Genomic DNA, 18,441 nt, shown 5'->3' with positions numbered 1-18,441 from the left:
CTCTCTCCCACTAATTTCTCTACCACTTTCTCTTTATGCCTATTTCATACATCAAGCTTTGCTTCTTTATATGTCCTTTTTCATTATATCTTTCCATTTTTCTTTTCTCTCTGACTTCCAAACAGCAAACCTGTACATTAGCCCAATTGAAACCTCCCAAATCCTCAAAGATTTGAAAAGGACTCTCACTTCTTATTAATAAATGCATATTTCACTCATATAGAAAAATGAAAGAGAAGGCATAAGAGGTAATTAGTAGACAAATTAGAAAGATAAAGTACTATCGATTAATGTCTTACTGCATAAAACACTAAAAAGGGACATTACAGAAATGCAGTTTATTACTGGATCATTTTAAAGAGACAGATCAGTTGTTCTAATGCCCTTATTTAAAAAGGTGTGCTACAGTGACAGTTAACAGAAAGAATCCTTATTAGCATAAATAAAAATGTGTTTGTAGCTGGGAGAAGGGGGAAATGGGGAGTTAATAAGTATAGGGTTTCAGTTTTGTAAGAATTCCCAAGTTGAAGAAAAAAGGCAAATTTTCTGTTTTCCTCAGCTTTGTATTAAACTCTCCTTCAGAGACTGGAGGGTGAGGCAAGTTCCCCCGAATGCTACCACCCCTTCAGGACTATCCTTACCTTAGTGACATGAAGGACACTCAAAGCCACATCCAGTGTTACACTACCCCTAATTCCAAGCCACGTCCCTTAAGAGTGAAGGCTTTTCCTCCCCCAGGCCCGCATCACACTTATATTTTTTATTAAGTTGGTTGGGGCCTCCTCTTTCGTTGCTTCTGTCAACTCAGAACTGAAGAGACTGAAATTTTCTTCTCTAGCCAAGTCAGTTTGTTCCTTTAAAAAACAAAACAAAAACTTGTCCCCAGAAATTTAAGAATTAAAGTGTCACTAAATCTTCAACTTTAAAGTCACCATAGACTTTCTGAACACCAGGTGCAACACCTTTCACCCATTCCTCGCTTTTTCATTTTCTCTGTGCTGTTTGGCACTCTTGTTCTTATATTCTCCAGCTAGTGAAATTCTCTTTCCCCTCAGCTTCTGGGTTCTCTGCTGCTCCTCCTCTTACCTTCTTAATAGCTATGTCTGTCTCCTTTTTGGCTCTTCTTCCCTCAACCCACTAAATATCAGCATTTCTTAGTACTTCTCCCAGGCTTTCCTCTCTTTTCATAGACATTCTCACTATTGAGAACTTCATTCATCCTCTGGCTTCAAGTATCATATCTTTAAGGGCAACTCCAAGATTTGCATATCCAACCTTGACTGGCTCATCAACATTTAATTCAGTACTTTTAATTGCCTGTATACTTTTCTACACCTTTGAATTATTGGCATCTCAACTCAACATGTTGAATAGTGAACTTCCTATCTTCCCACTTCTGCTAACTCCTCTCTCTGATTTTCCTATTTCTCTTGATGGCATTGCCTCTTACTTATTCACCAGCTCTAAATTTTAATTTAGTCTTTGATTTATCATTTTTCACATCTAATTAGTTACTCCATCTTTTTAATTCTAATTCCCTGTATTCCTGACACCCATCCCATCTCTTCTCTTTGCACTGTTACCACCTTCATTCTGGCCCTTATTAAATCAGTAGTCTTTTCCTGTCTAATCTCTCTCCACTTCACATGTCTTCAGCAGCACAGATTGATCCTTACAAAGCACAGCTTTGATACATCATTCCACTGCTCATTGATGAATTCTTTTCTTTTTTTAATTGAAATATATTTGACATATAGCAATGTGTAAATTTAAGTCATATAGCATGTTGATTTGATACATTTATATATTATAATACAGTTGCCACAATAGTGATAGTTAGCACCTGTATCATGTCACATAATTATTATTTCTGTTTGTAGTTGGAATAATTCAGCTCTCCAACTTCTGAAGAATTATTTTCTTACCCACTTAATCAGATTCAACCTCTCCTTCCTATGAAGCACCAAAGCATTTTATTTTTTTCTGGTTTCCATTTCCACTGCTGGAATACACTTTGTATTCTCTCTATGAAACCACAGTTATTTTATGAATAAGCATATAGTATGAAGTTTATAGCACCAACCTTCCCTAGTGTCAGCACTGAAATAGGACTTGTTGATTGAGTAGATGATTAGAACTTAAATTTGAATCACCAAGTCTTTATAGCATTTATGCACTGTTGATGATTCAAGCATTTAATTGTGTGTGATATGGAATACTTTTATCTACATGGAAATGGAAAAAACTAGGAATAAATATTAAGTATTTAAAAATTACTATTTTTAATTACATATAAAAATGTAATGGTAGCATCAAGGAAGTTAGTAAATCGATGAAACTATCTTGAACCAGTGATACTTTGTTTCTTTCCATTAATTCTCCTAAAACTACTTTCCTTTTGGCCAATTCATCTTCCCCAAATTTACAATTAGTATGTTATACTAATTAAGTAAATATAAATAGTAATTTTTAACCTTAAGTCTCATCTCCTTGCAAAATGGTATGACTTGTACAAAACTCAAAAGAACGCCTTCTTGGTGTCTGGCAGGCTGCTCTGTAAAAGCTTCTTCAAATACTTCTTGGTTACTTATCATAGTCATAATGAGAGATGGGAGTTCTCATTAATGATAGGCATTATTTAATCTTGCTGATACATATCAATTATCTGCTTGTTTTAGATTGTGGTGGGTTGTGAAGCCACTTCTTGTGGTGACCTTCATTCCGTAATGTTGGAATACACTAAAGATGCAAGGTTTGTGAAATCACTTTTTACATTTCCTCCAAATGTGTATATACAATTCAAAATGGTTGTCTGTTTTTAAGGCAACTGCTCATAGGGAAGCATTCTTATGTATTAGAAGTGGCAGTTAATTGCATGCATGTGAAAATGTTATTTGTATAAAATTCACAATGTATCTTATTTTCAATTTTTCCCTCAAACCAAGAAAAATCAATTTCATTCTAGGCTGCAGCCAACAAATTTTGTATTTTAAAGTAAGACACTGTTTTTGTCCTCAAAGTAGAACTCTCTTTTATTTATGTTGCTTGTTTTCAACCAACCCTAATAAAAATATAAGTCAATGAAAGATCTGATTATGCTTTAGCTAGAGTCACATCCCCTAAAGCATAGTAGCACTGTTAACTATAAGTCTGACTTAGTGCAGTTACCTCTTTAGGGTGTCTATAGGCCTGCCTCCCACCACCACTTTGAAAAATGAATTATAGTAATAAAGTTTCGGTAGACAGAGAATTTTGTCAGTCAACTCCAGGTATAGTTCTTGTAGTAATTTCAGGGAGAAGAAGCCACTAGAGTCAGCTCTGTGCCTGCTATTATTTTATATTGTCATCTGTAACTATGTTAATGTGCTTATAAAGAGTTAGGGTATATCTTATTTGAAATAATTTTCAATTTGTCTTTTTATTATACGTAATTATATATATATATATATGAAATTTATATTAAAATTTCTTAATTTAACCCAATCATTAAGCATTACCTTGACATGAGACAGCTGTCTAATGCAGCCTCTGAAGAGCTGTCTAATGCAGTCTCTCTGGTTTCTGCAGGTCTGATTCCTGGCAGCTCGTTCAGAGCCAATGCCTTCCTTCCTCTTCAAACAGCATCGGCTGCTCCCCCTTCCAGTTCCATGAAGCCACCATCTACAATGCTGTCAACAGCTCCAGCTGGAAGAGAATCACTATCCAGCTGCCTGATCATGTCTCCTCCAGGTAGGCTGCATACTTAGGTAAACTGTGTGGAATGTCCTGTGAGTCTGTGCAGAGCTCATATAGTGACTCGACAGCAACTGATAAAAGGAGTCTAGACTTTTAGTTATAGCCCTAGTCCCTTCTCCCCTCATCTCCCCGCTCCTCTCACTGCCCCATGCCCCTAAATGGCAACTCCATGTGCCCATAAGAAATAGGATTCTTCTTTGTAAATGATTCACAGACCTCAACTTTTCTTTTAATTAAATACCACAGCACACACCAATCTCAGTCACAGCGCCTAAGTGAAAAATGTCCCAAGACTTGTACTTGGCACCACAACTGCCCTAGTGTTCGATGCTCCCAGAGGCTCTGCTGTTCCCCCCACAACCAGTGCCCTCTGGGGTGTGCCAGGCTAATCAGGTTATACTGAGTTGCAGGGTAAATATAATGGAGCACAGCCTTCCTAGAGTAGCATTTATTTTCCCCAAAGATTTGGAAATGACACACCACTGTAGGAAAAATGGATATGGGCTTATTATGGAATAGAACAGGAAATGCACATAAATTTTTGAGGAATTTTGGGGGTTTACTTCCAGAGTCTGAGGGGTACAGGTTCACTCACCTCTGCCAATTGGATGCTTCGGGGGAAAGTTTTAGAAGCCCTTTTCTTAGAAATAGCCCCTATCTCCAGAGACTAGAGGCTGGACACACCCATGGGCAACAAAAGCCTCCTGAATCCCTTCTGCTTTCAGTGCAACACAGTTCCGCTGGATCCAGAAGGGCGAAGAAACAGAGAAGCAGAGCTGGGCAATCGATCACGTGTACATCGGAGAGGCTTGCCCTAAGCTCTGCAGTGGGCACGGATACTGCACCACCGGTGCCGTCTGCATCTGCGATGAAAGTTTCCAAGGTCAGAATCCTGGTTTGTTGTTCTTGACCCAGGAGACAGTAGGGTTCTCCTCATCTCAACATGTGTGCAAAGGCCACCAGGGAATGGAGAGAAACTCTGGCCTGAGGGATTTGAGATAGATGATGCACTCTTTGATCACAGACTTATTTACCTTGGGGATGAATTATGAAGGATAATTTTATGCTATGTTCCTTGAATTTTTTAAAATGCAGATTTTATCCACCCCGCTTGAATATTCTATAGTACCTTACATTCTCCAACTTCCACGTGACTCCCTGCCCCAGCCTCTACCTTCCACACTTGATTTTTGCTGTGGGCCTCTCTCCTTCCCTGCCTGGCTGCCTGTCCCCAGACACTGGACCAATATTCTTTCTTCCTCGGGCTCTCCCAGGGGCAGCAGCCCCTGGCCTCCCAAGATGGAGCTGACAATTCAAAATGTTCTGTTTCCCAGTTCTCTTCATCACATACACACACAGAAAAACCTTCATAACTCAAAAAATACATTTTTACTGCTTCAGTTTCTAGAGGCTGATGATGCGTTTGGGGCTAAGTATCTACTCAACTGCTGAGATCCCAGGAGGTTGCTCTGTCAGTCCTGTTTGAAAGCCTGCAGCCCTGCTTTCCTTTGATGAAATGTTTCTCACAGGTTTCAGCCTCTATGTTACAAAGTTCACTGTATCCAATTACTATTACATCCTCGGAGCCTAATTCTTGACAAAGAGCAATGCACACTAAATTTTTATACTGAACCCTTACGTTGCCTTATGCTTTACTGTTTACACAAGTATCCCCCCATTCATTCAGCGGAGTCATTCAGTACTTATGATACCCACCCCCATAAATTAACTATGTTGAATGTCACCATTATCACTTTATAGGTAAAGAAATTGAGGGGAGCATAAGTGACTTCCCTAATAGTACATGTCGGAAAAAAGACCAGAACCCAGGTAGTTCTTTCCAATCAGTCCCTATGTCTCTCAGAGATGAGAGGTTTATCCAAAGAGGACCAGAATTAGCTTCTCCCAAGTGTACAATGCAAGAACCCATAGATTTGGATTCTGGAGTAGAATCTACTTAGCTTTCTTGATGGATGCTATATCCTTGCCTCCAAATGAAATGAGTATGATAAATATAGACTGCTGCACATCTCTGATGTTAGAAATTCTTAGCCGCTGTCTTCTTCCCCTGGTCGTCTTATTGCTGAGACCAGCTGGGTCTGTCCAAGTGTTAGCTAGAGAATTTGAACTTTTAGGCAAATGAACAACTCAGCTGTCTCACTAGGAGTCCTAGGTGTCTAGAATTTGCCCTTTTCTCTGATCCAACAGAACTATGAGCTTTTGATTTTGAGTTATTTTAGACATTGAGAAAAGTTGTGCTCTTCCAGTCAAGGAAAAATGTAGAGACATACACACTTGCTAAAGTAGTGCCTTCCTTAAATGCCTGTAATGCAGTTCTGTTATCTCTGAGAAACACTTCCAGTTTATTATTCCTGTATTTATTCCGGCTTCATTATGGAATATTTTATATGTACTCAGTATTATGCTAGGTACTACAATCCAACAATGAATAAAATATAGACTCTGTTCTCAAGAATCAACTATAAGAGCTAGAAGGAGAACAAGAACATGACTTCTTTCCTGCTATTTTCTTATCATGCTAGGGAAAAAGAAATTATGTTGCCTCTCATGCCAAGGTGAGAGCTCCCTTCTAAGACCCATGGCTGGTAAACATACAAGCCCAGCCAGACGCTGTGTTTTTTTTTAAACAATGGGCTTATACCAGTACTAAGTACATTAGCACCTACCTATTTTAGTAAATATCAACTCAGATAATATGACTTTTCAGCAACATAAGCCAATAACTGCTGAAATAAAAGAGAAATATTTATCTCTAGGAATCTATATCTGCTTGGTATTTTGTCATTCTTACAGTAAATCTGACATTGATTGGATTAAATGTGAAATTGAATGCTTGTTCATAATCTTTGATGATTCTGCTTGTTCCAGCTAATCTGTGCAACTATTCATTTCCCTCTAGGCGACGACTGCTCTATTTTCAGTCATGACCTTCCCAGTTACATTAAAGATAATTTTGAGTCGGCAAGAGTCACTGAGGCAAACTGGGAAACTATTCAAGGTGGAGTGATAGGAAGTGGCTGTGGGCAGCTGGCACCCTATGCCCATGGGGACTCACTCTATTTTAATGGCTGTCAGATAAGACAAGCTGCCACCAAACCTCTGGATCTCACTCGAGCAAGGTAACAAAACTCCTGTGTTGTAGTTCAGATACAGAATCAGTCACAAGCACATCACTGTCCATTGTTAGATATGATCATGAACTTCATGGCACGGGTGTCACTAAGCAGTAGAAACTTAATATCAGCTGAATTTGGTATGAGAAAGTATATGTTTTCACAACTCAGAATTATGATTTGCTTAAATTTAGTATAGAGTTTCCTTGTGAGTGGTGGTAACATAGACATAAGCTTAGAGAAATGGTCAAATATAAAAAACAGAGAAGTGTATCACAGTAACACAGTGCTATAGGTCGGTTGTATGTCAATAAAGTTGAAAAGTAAATAATTGGTTATGAATAATCTATATAGATAATTTAATGTGGATCATATGCAAGGATGTAAATACAATGTGAGTGTGAAGATTTATAGTAATGCAAGCTTATATAGTCCTATATTTAGCATATGTATCTGCAAATGGAAATGGAAGATTGATGGCTGGATAGATGGGAACTTTAAAAGTTCACACAGTTTAGGAACTGTATGCTAATGTAGAATAGAGAAGACAAAGGAAAAGAGACCCAGGAGGGTTGAATTTTCTTCCCCACCTGCCCTTCCAGCTCTGCACCTAAGCCAGAGAAAACACAGCTTTTTGTCTGCCGTAAGAGTAACTTTGCTTTAAATTGATTAGTGCATTTACAGGTTTAAGTCTAGCAGTTGATTTGACCACCTATTAATCACTCTGTTAATCACTCAGGAATTTTATTAATCACTTTAGGAATCTTATAAAGATAGATTTCCTATGTTTAAAAATTATATCTTCTAAGGGCAAGGATGCCTGTGAGAAGCACATCAAACACAACAGCAGACATAGTACAGAGCCTGCATGTCTAACTCAGTTTTCCCTCTTCTCTGATCTCCAGACATCTTTTCCCAAAATAAACATGATTTATCCTTGTCCAGATTCTGTTCAGCTTGAAGCTATTTATAAAAAGCGTATAGCACAGAGACACAGTTCTTGAGTCACTAGCCTATTGTGTTCCCCCTTTGCCTGTCCAAGAAATAAAGCCACTCTTTCCTTCTCCACCGTAAAAAGCATATAGAGTCAATAGTATGGCTTTATTTCCTGTCTTCTCCATGTCCTCAGCTGCCTATTTGGCTGATATCACCTTGCAGAAAACAGAAGGTGTTTCAGGAGAAATGTTCAAACAAGATTTCTAACATCAAAGGAAGGAAGAAAAAAGATCTTTGAAAGTCAGAATTTTCTCTGTGTAGAACACCTTCCAAGCTTATTTTTCATATGTATGATGTAAAAGATAGTAAAATAAATTTTGTTATTTATGTGACTTAGTCATAAGACTGGATGCTTCTATTTTTACCATATTATGAACTTGAAAATTTCAGCACTTAGAAACAAGATTAAAAAAAATAAAGTATAACTCCTTGAATACTACCTGACTTTTGTTTAAAAATGAATTCTCCTGTGTTTTGTTTTTTTCAGCAAAATCATGTTTGTTTTGCAAATTGGGAGCACATCACAGACAGACAGCTGCAACAGTGACCTGAGTGGCCCCCACGCCGTGGACAAGGCCGTGCTGCTGCAGTACAGCGTCAACAATGGGATCACCTGGCATGTCATCGCACAGCACCAGCCAAAGGACTTCACCCAGGCTCAGAGGGTGTCCTATAATGTCCCCCTGTAAGTGCCCAGAAAGGAAAATCAACAGGGTGTGATGCAGTTATATGAACAAACACCACAAAGTCAGTGGTGGCAGAACCAAGACTGACTAACCCAGATCCCCAGAGTTGTGGTACTATTTCCTGTTGGGACAACTGACAAAACTTGGAGCCAAGAATAAGAGCAAGAGGGAAGAGAGAAAAACAATTAAATACCAAGGTGCTTTGTGCATATTTCCCTCCCAGTAATGTGTTTCTAGTCCTTTAGAAGACAACATTTTAAATCTCCTTCTGGGTACACTGGTTTGAGAATTTGCTGAGGATAGGTAGGTTTGTCAGTTTTGCCTGGCATGGTACCCTAGTGTCTAGCATCTAACCCATCACACAGAAGGTACATCCCATTTGTTGACTGAAGATGCAGCTCTTCCAGGTCCTAGTGGAACAAGGGGAAGAAATGAGAGAAATGTAGAAGGATTGTAAATCCTTGAGTAGCCAATAAAATGTGATGCTGCTTAGAAGAATACTGTGACCTAAGCAAATCTAAATTCCATACCCAAAGTTCTGTTGATTTAGAGTAGCCTATTGTATTTATTGGACTTCCCTGGTGGCTCAGATGGTAAAGCGTCTGTCTACAATGTGGGAGACCCAGGTTTGAGCCCTGGGTTGGGAAGATCCTCTGGAGAAGGAAATGGCAATCCACTCCAGTACTATTGCCTGGAAAATCCCACGGACAGAGGAGCCTAGTAGGCTACAGTCTATGGGGTCGCAAAGAGTCGGACACGACTGAGCAAAGGAGTGCATGTATTGTATTTACCAGAAAGTTCTCTCTTATCTAGTGTTTGACCTGTCTTCTTATCTGTAACCTAGGGAGGCACGGATGAAAGGAGTTTTATTGCGCTGGTGGCAGCCACGCCACAATGGAACAGGTCATGATCAATGGGCTTTGGACCATGTGGAGGTCGTGCTGTGAGTATCTGATACATAACATCTCATGTCCATTTCAGAAAGGTTTGAAATTCCTTTGATATGGCATGCTCCTTAATTCAGTAAGAATTGTTCCTGATGAGAAACCCCTACAGGATCACTTTGGCTTCCACTCTTCCACAACTGCAAACTATAGCTCTAGTCAACAAGTGATATTACAAGGCCCCGAGTATAACTTAATGTACCTTAGAAAACTTCAGTAAGTAACAGTTTATATAACAGTTTGACAATATTAATTCAATGGGATTGAACGGAAGTCTCCAGGTAAATGGGATCAGTGCCTTCGTGAAGTCTGGGTTGCCTTATAAAATGGAATGACATCCTGAAAAGAAAAAGGATCTGTGCTGGTCGATGTGCAGAGTATCACTAGTTCATGTGTCTGATTACAAACACCTATCCAAGCCACAGATGCCCGGGGCATTCTTCCATTTAGTGACATGGTCAAAACCAGAACAAAGAATTTGGTTTCAGATTCCTCGTGATTTTAATCCCAGCACCTAAGAAGTCAAGGGTGTCCCCTCCATGGTTTCTCCCATAGAATAAGGTTGTCAGCACTCTCAACTAGCTGGGTTGACTGTTCCACAGAGATGACTTGCTTTTTTTCTAACAATCTAGTTCCTGTAGAACTGGAATGCTTATGTCTCGCCGGGTTCGGACTGATGGCTCCAAGTGGTTGGCAAGGAGAGGCGAATCTTCTCGGTAGATAGGTTCAAATGTTCATTCTGTTTACCAAATAGAAAATGAAATCAGCCCTTTGGCTGGTTTCAGTCATTTTGAAAGCAAATTTAAATGATTAATTGGTAGGAAACCTACCAGATTTGTTTTCTTTCAATCATAGCCATGAGCTGAATTTTTCAGTCTTGAGTTAGTCCTTGTCCTAGTTTTCACTGAGGCACCTGCTTGCATGGCATCCATATCAACCCCCAGATCCAAGAGCAACCCAGTCCCTACACAAGCTCCCACTGTGCGCTCTGCTGCTTTGGACCACTTGCTGGGCTCTGCCTCCATAAGAGAAGGTTGATGTTTATAGTAACAGTCCAGACTCAGTTGACTCCATATAATGAGGCTGATGTTTCACTTAGATTTTGATGTCCTCAGACTGCATTATGCCAGGAGACTAGACTAAGCTGGGCTCTAAAATGAATGATTTTTGGTAAGGTCAGAGAGAGCAAGATATCCAGACAGACCACAAACCAACCCTATTCTTCCCCCATCCATTCTTCCCTGGCTACTTTCCTTTCAAAGGAGTGCTTCTCAATCTGATTGAACATGAGATACACTTAAGAGCTTTTGGAAGCATCAACATGTGTCCCAATGCCCATACCCATCCCTATGGACAGTGTGATTTCCACTGATCTGCAGTGAGACCTGAGCATCAGTCTTTTTTAAAAGCACCTCAGTTCATTCTAATAAACTATTTGAGAATCAGATTTAGAATTAGTAACTAGTTTTTATCTTTCAAGTCTCTCTCTAAGACAGTTTACATTAATGGAGCTTCCTATCCCTCACAAAGCATTACCAACTTTTATGAAAAGTTCAAAATTTGACAGTCCTCAATAGAAGGCAGGGTGCTAATACTGACCTTGGGTAGATATAACAAATCTTACATGTCATGTGTTTGAATAGATATTGCTTCTCCTCCTACCCAGCCGAGCAATTGCAATTATCCATTTCAGATTTCAAAGGCTTTATCATCACCACAGTTCCTTCCCACAGAATAAAATTAAAGAGTAAGTGGGTCAGAAGTACAAATATACTCCCTGGTATGAAATAACCCCTTCACAACTCGGGAGTCAAACAGAGGTCACCTGCTGCCTCAAAGGTTCACATCATACAGTTCCCAAGGGAACCTTCTGGTATACCTGGCATTGGTATTAATTTTTATAAGCAGCTGCCAGCTTCATGATATTCTTGTGATATTATTACAAGAATCAACCTAGTGTTTCTGGTATTTTTTCTGGAGCAATAATCTGCATTTGTAAAGACTTTACTTTTATTCTGTCTCCAGAATTTTAGTACTTTGAAGAATTTATCACTTACCAGCCACCTGTCTGCTCTTACTCTGTATGATTTTCTCAGAGTCTCAGGGAACTAAAACATTCTGAATGCGAAAAGGTCATTGCCTCACATGCAGAGTATTACATGACTTGAGTTTTATTCAGAGTCTTCTTTTCAGTGAATGATTTTAAATTATAACTTTATACATGTAACCATAAAATTTTACATATTGATAAACATATGTATACATCATTATATGTTAAAATTTGTTAAAACTAAAGGAGTTACTTTGTTTTCCTTCTTTTCTGGAAGGAAGAAATATTTCATAAAGTTGAGTTTAACCAATAAGTTGTTTTAAAAATACCATACAAAGAAATTATCTTTTCAGAACTATTTTTTTATTTTTTGCTTTTGTATTAGGATTTAATATGTCCATGCCACTGTATTCTTTTAAACTACGTCTTTTCAGAAGAGTCACAAAAAATTTTAAGGCATTTGTTAGTCAATATGCCTTCCATAGCTCTACATAATTTATTTTAATTCATTCATTTAATGAGCTTAAAATTAAAGTTCCAGATAATTCAGAAAAATAAAATAATTTTTCCAAGTGTCTTTCAAGCAGATAAAACACAAAGAAACCAGCCAAGGTTCATGTCACAGTTCACAAATATTACTAATTATATCTTTGCTGCAGCAGATGTGTATTTAGAAATAGGTGAAATACTCCCATAAAGCCGTATTAAATTCAAAATCTCATCCTAATTAATTATACTTATGTATAATAACAGTTATATAAACTAAGATTGTTGGTTTTTTAAGTGTGGCAGGAACAGGAGGCTTGAGGTGCATACCTAAAGAGATACAAGCCCTACCTAATTGAAAACTGCAAATAGGGCAACTGATATGTTTTTTGCAACCAATGGTTGGAGGTATACATTTTTAGAATGTATTTTCTTTTCTGAGTAAAGACTGGCCCTAATATAGCTTTATTACCATAGTTTAGCTCTTTTGCATGTGCACTAAGGACACATGCTAAAAACTCTGAGAAAGAAAACCTGTGATCACGCATGGTATCTTGAGTCTATCCTCAGTACTGCCCATATTAGTGAGAAGATACATGAGTTTGATGAGAAAAAAAAAAAATGTAGCACTTTTGAAAATATTTCAAGGTTTAGGAGTGCATCCTAAATGAACAAGATACAGAACCTATTTTAAATTTAATAGTTTAATTCTAAAATACTCCATCCAGAAGGATTTGAGTTTCATAAATATGGATATACAGAATAAGCCCCACACCATAAAGATAAAAACTACCGTTTTGGCATTTAACAAGCAAAGTCACTTATGCCTTATGCTTGTTTGAGAGTGTAATCTCCCCACTTTGATGATTTTTTCAATAAAACCTGTACATGAAAAGCACTTCATGATGATTAGCCCTTGCTAATCTGCCACAGAGCAGATGAACCGAATTGACAGATCACTTTTTCCCAGCCTCACTAGCTTACAAAAAGTCTTCATCTGTAAAGTCTGAGTGATGCAGTGTAACACAGGCATTGACAATCAAGTGTCAGAAACCTAATTTCTCTGAATTCATTGGCTAGTGTAGAATATTTGTTTTTCCGTAAATGTTTGTGAATACATTTGGGCAGATCCCTCACAAGATCCATGCTGGTGGGGTCTTCTTAGGATAAAAGAGAATCTTTTTTTTTAACCTTTGTTGCCAGGGCACTCATCCTTCTATCCTAAGAATCTCCCTCACCCAACTATGCATTTCATTCACACATCACATTTCCTGTGTATGTGTCTTAAGTCACAACCTATCATGTGTATGATGAAGCGAGCTGATTTTTGCATGTGTACCTTGAAAGTAAACTGCTCAGTAAAGAGTCAGCCTTTGTGAACTGAGTTACCAAAAAAGTGAATTATCACATTTGCTGAGAATTGAAAACCAATATGTTGCTAACTATGGTCTTAAAAGCATTTATCAGATTTTAATAATATGAGTTCCATCATGGCCATTCCCTCATGCTATTCATTATCAAGATACTGTCATATTTTTGGCACAAATGATTTATGGAGAATAATGTATTACATTTGTTGCAAAGCATATTTATCCTTCCTTAAATTTGATTGTGTTATTTGATATACAGGACTTACTATTTCTAAAAGCCCATTCCTTAATATATTCAGGAATAAGTATCTTCTAAAATGTAAATAATTGAAAAATCAAATAATAACATTTATGGTAGTTATTAAACTGTTACTTTCATATTTATGCTTTATATGCAACATTTATGCCAAATGTAGTACTGTAGCTACATGTACTTTGACACATATGGTTATGAGCAAATATTGCATGTTGCATTACATAGAAAAGTTAAATATATGTATATACTAGGTATAGAAGAATAAGGAATAACTTCTTTAATTTTTATTTTCAAAAGAGATGAAAAATCGTATATTGCGTCTAAACCTGATCAGACTTTTATGACTAATCACAGTGCTGCATGTGTTGAAAGGCATTTTTTAACTTGTGTTATATTTCATTATTTGCTGTCATTGGTTTTCCACTAGAGTAAGGTAAGTCCTCTTACTAATTCTGGGGAACTATTTACTAAGTTTCATTGTTATTACCTATGTTAACTGAGAATTTTGCAAAGGAAGACCTTTGCAATGAAAAAAAAACTGTGTAAGCAAAGTTATATGTAATATTGAGAAATACTGGAACACTTGAAACCTGTATCATGTAAACTTGGTGTTCAGCCAAATTGTAGTAATTCTCTAATGTATACAAACAGCATAGATCAGAGTGCCAATCAGCATGCCTTCTTTGGACTGCTTGATTCTGTGCCTGGGATTTTCCTAGACGTTCTCAAAATATGAACAGCTTATAAGTTTGTTATGAGAGGAAAATGAAAATAGAAATGTGTGCACAAGAGCTAAATGTGGTGTCTTTCAAAAGATCTCTTGTGCTAGAGATGATTGAGAATGCCTGGACTTCTCAAATCTATTCTGTTAATAAATGAACCAGCAAAAGGGAGTGGATTTATGCATAATATTTGTGAGTTCTAGATCCTATCCTTAGGATCTAGAAAAGGATTGGCCTTTTAGAATACGTATCTACATTTGCTCTCTAATAGGGATACTTTAAAACTTAGGAAAGAAAGTATACTTAGGTAAGACTGGTATCCTTAGGTAAGACTTAGATATCCTTAGGTAAGACTTCTTTAACATATGTTTACATTTGGAGATACTTTAAACCTAGGTAAGAAAGTAAAATGGTTATTGTTTGTTAAACATATGCATATTCTGCTAGAAGTTTCATTTCCCCAAAGTACGTAATATCAGATACTATTCTCAGCCCCATTCAGTAGGGAAAAGAAAAATGAAGTGCTCTACATTTGTGAGATATGTGAGCCCACACTTACTTACATATATCTCTCCTGAAAATGCAAGGCCTTGAAAGTAAAATGTACAGCATCTTCTCTGCAGGGCAGTTTAATTGATTAATTTCAGTGGCAGTTTCCCATCTTACAATCATCAGTATTTCTCTGAAAAATAATGGCAGTCACTGGATTCTTATTTTTGCATTGATATAAAGCATTACTTATTATATCATAAGTTTTGATGAAAAATTAATTACTTAACAGTAAAAATAACTAAATTTCTATGCATTCACATTACTTTTATCAAGTCTCCACCTTCCCCATTTCCTTTAGAATCAACAACAAATCACTTAATTTTTTATAATGATAAATAACTTAAGATAGTGGCTCCAGTGAAGAATACAAGGTTAACAGTCACTAGTTCTTGAAAAAACTTGCAATATCTGTATTTTCTATGAGGGAAGCATTTTATTATTCCATATGCTATTTAAAGTCCCTAAACTCCCACAGCAATAATGGAAATTTAAGTTAGCATTTCGAAAAGGTCATTGATCACTCTCCCTTCTTTCAGTGGCTTCCTCAAAATAGAAATTTTTAAATGGACCTAGTTCTATTCAGTCAAGCAAACTGATAAGTCAAGAACCATAGTTGATATGCCTTGGAATGAATATTACCTGCTTTCACTGGAATTGTAATAAAATACTTTCTCATATTAATACTATTGCAGTGAAGAAATAAATCCTTAAAATTCCATCACACCTATAATTATTTTGGTTATAAGTTTATAACTAGTTTATCTATAACTATACATCTATATTGGAGAAGGAAATGGCAACCCACTCCAGTATTCTCGCCAGGAGAATCCCCACGGACAGAGGAGCCTGGCTGGCTACAGTCCATGGGGCTGCAAGAGTTGGACATGACTTAAGCAACTAAACCACCACATACATCTATATGTATCAAAGCCAAAAATAGGGTCCCAGATCTGCTCCACAAAAAAAAAAAGAAAAGACATAATGAGCATGACATCTTTCAACTGGTTTAAAATTCTTCTAATGTCCAGTCTCATAAATTAGATATTCTAGAAACTACAAGTGTTTAGTAACCATGTGAGTTTATTAATGGTCCTTGAAGCAGGCAGCACTTTGGTATAGCTTCCCATGATGCTTGATTTTCAAAAGCTTATGAACTGGAAAAAATCTACTTTTGTTAGATTCCATCCTGTCACCAGAGATACTTATGTTTTATGTAACAAAATTTTTCCAGTGTGCTTTGAAAATGTGGCCATTTCTAATGTGACTACAAAACATTAGCCATCTATAACAAACATCTATTGCAAATGCTGAATGCATATCAACATTTGCAGTGATCTAAAGATATGTTATGGATATATACATTTATTCAAAATTAAAGGATATCCACTGAAGCAAAATGCCTCCTAAAGTAAATATAAGCTCCCAAGCTGGATCTATTATCAAGGTATTAAAGATCTGCAACCTGTTAATATTTATTTTCTCACTCATAAAAAATGAAGCAGGCTTCCCTGGTGGCTCAGCTGTGAAGAATCCACTTGCAATGCAGGAGACATGGGTTGGATCCCTGGGTCGGAAAGATCTCCTGGAGAAGGGAATGGCAACTCACTCTAGTATTCTTGCCTGGGAAATCCCGTAGGCAGAGGAGCCTGGAGGGTTACACAGTTTGTGAGGTCACAGAGTTGAACACGAGTTAGCAACTAAAAACAAACAACATAAAAATGTAGAATTTAAATCGGTCCATAATTAGTTATGTGGAGAAGTTGCTTTGAAGCCACACATGCACATCAACTTTTGTTCAAATGAAATGTTCCTGTGTTCCCACATACTGAGGTCACTTTCCCATCAGTTTGGGTTGCATTGAGATAACTGAATATCCTAAGTGTTCTGAGTTTATCTTTTTTTCTTGTAAGATATTTTAACTATTTTAAATTTTCTTTGAGTACCTTATATCGTTAAATGTGTTTACAACAGAATAATTTTCATTGCTTTAACTTTGCAATTATTCCTTATAGTTAAAGAGTAATGATTTACAACAGGAATCCAATCAGTAAGTCACCAAAAGTTCAACAAACATGCCATGACCACTCAGGGGTCAGGCAGGAGGCTCAGTGCTATGGTATGGGGGTGGGGGGAGTGGGGCACACCTGCTACACCCAGAGAGGTTTAGTCAAGGGGAGCCAAGATATGAACATGAGTCATCTCCATGCAAAGCACAAAAGGAACAGTATGAGGACTCAAAGTAGGGGTGGAAACCTACTGGCAGGGGTGAGCAATAAAAAAAAAAATGTAATACTTGCAAAATAAGTAGAAATTTAGGAAGCTAGGTTGAAGATTATCCAGTAAGGCAGGTGGAAGGGACTCAAGGTGAGTTTGAATAGAGGTGTCTGTAAAGTACAATAGATGAAAGGACTTAAAAAAGAGTAAAATGAAATGTGTGGAGGACTTAAAATAGCTGGCAAAGTTGACTTAGATAAAAGGCTTAGGAATCCTTTTTAACAAGATTAAATCAATGTTTGATGGAGGAGCCTGGTAGGCTACAGTCCATGGGGTCACAAAGAGTCAGATATGACTGAGCAGCTTTTCTTTCTTTCTTTGCACATTACACAAATTTCTTTGCAATTACACATTCGGTGATACTGTCTTGGTATTTATGGTTTCTCTTCAGTGGTGTTTCTTTCATAAGCAGAAAGGATGAGGCTAGCTTAGGAGACCACTGTAATATAATAGCTCAGGGAAATTCAGGGAAAGAGCACTCGTGAAGTATCCTAGGATGCTGGCAGGAAGATAGCTAGTTCCAGGTTAATCTTCTGTAACTAAAGAGGTGAGAGGATTCTTTCTCCTGACACTTGATTAGTTCAATACATTAGGTCATTGTTCTTTTTTTATAACTAGACTTTACATAGGCAGCAAGTAGTACTTCTCACCACTAATAAATAATATATACATTTATTTCCTCCTTCAACTGTGACATTGAAACTGGTCAACTTGATTGATACATATAATATTAACACATCAGGGGGATGGGGAGGACAGTCAAGCTATCTGAAAACAAAACCTGATTGTTTTTTTCTTTTTCTCTATAATGTCTTCAGAGTATATTTTGTTTCCATTCTATCACTTCTAACATTTCCATAGGATAGAAATCCAGGGTGCAAGTTATTATCATTTTATTTTGTAAACTATAGATCAATGCAATGTCTTGTTATCAAGTTTTAGCACAAATGCTATTACTTTTTGATCAAGTATATCTGATAAAATTCACTTTATATATTTTTCTTTGAGAGATTTTATTATAAATTTTATTTTCTAATGATGTAACATCTATAAAATCCTCATTTTAAAGGTTTCTGTATATTACAAATGTTAGTATAATATCTAGGTAAAACAATTATTTTACATCTTTGGCGTATTTCATTTTACATGTTTTACATCTGGTCTGTTGAGCAGAAGAATACACTGCTCAGTGCAAAATTACTCTTTCCTTCCTCTGTAACCCAATGCAAATTCATA

General features: G+C 37.1%; 1 protein-coding gene across 1 annotated transcript in view; it reads left to right on the top strand.

Moving 5' to 3' along the window:
* The window catches only part of RELN (reelin), a 538,096-nt gene that overhangs the window by 516,948 nt on the left and 2,707 nt on the right, over nt 1-18,441 (top strand). The window contains exons 58-63 of the mRNA XM_069587839.1: nt 2,679-2,752; nt 3,568-3,729; nt 4,461-4,618; nt 6,656-6,875; nt 8,353-8,550; nt 9,396-9,494. Coding sequence (XP_069443940.1) covers nt 2,679-2,752; nt 3,568-3,729; nt 4,461-4,618; nt 6,656-6,875; nt 8,353-8,550; nt 9,396-9,494 — 911 coding nt within the window. The remainder of the gene's footprint in view (nt 1-2,678; nt 2,753-3,567; nt 3,730-4,460; nt 4,619-6,655; nt 6,876-8,352; nt 8,551-9,395; nt 9,495-18,441) is intronic.

The sequence above is a fragment of the Ovis canadensis genome, chromosome 4 (genome assembly GCF_042477335.2).
Source record: "Ovis canadensis isolate MfBH-ARS-UI-01 breed Bighorn chromosome 4, ARS-UI_OviCan_v2, whole genome shotgun sequence".
In the NCBI taxonomy this organism is placed as follows: domain Eukaryota; kingdom Metazoa; phylum Chordata; class Mammalia; order Artiodactyla; family Bovidae; genus Ovis; species Ovis canadensis.
Note: the sequence above shows the minus strand (reverse complement) of the source record. Positions and strands in the feature narration are given on the sequence as shown.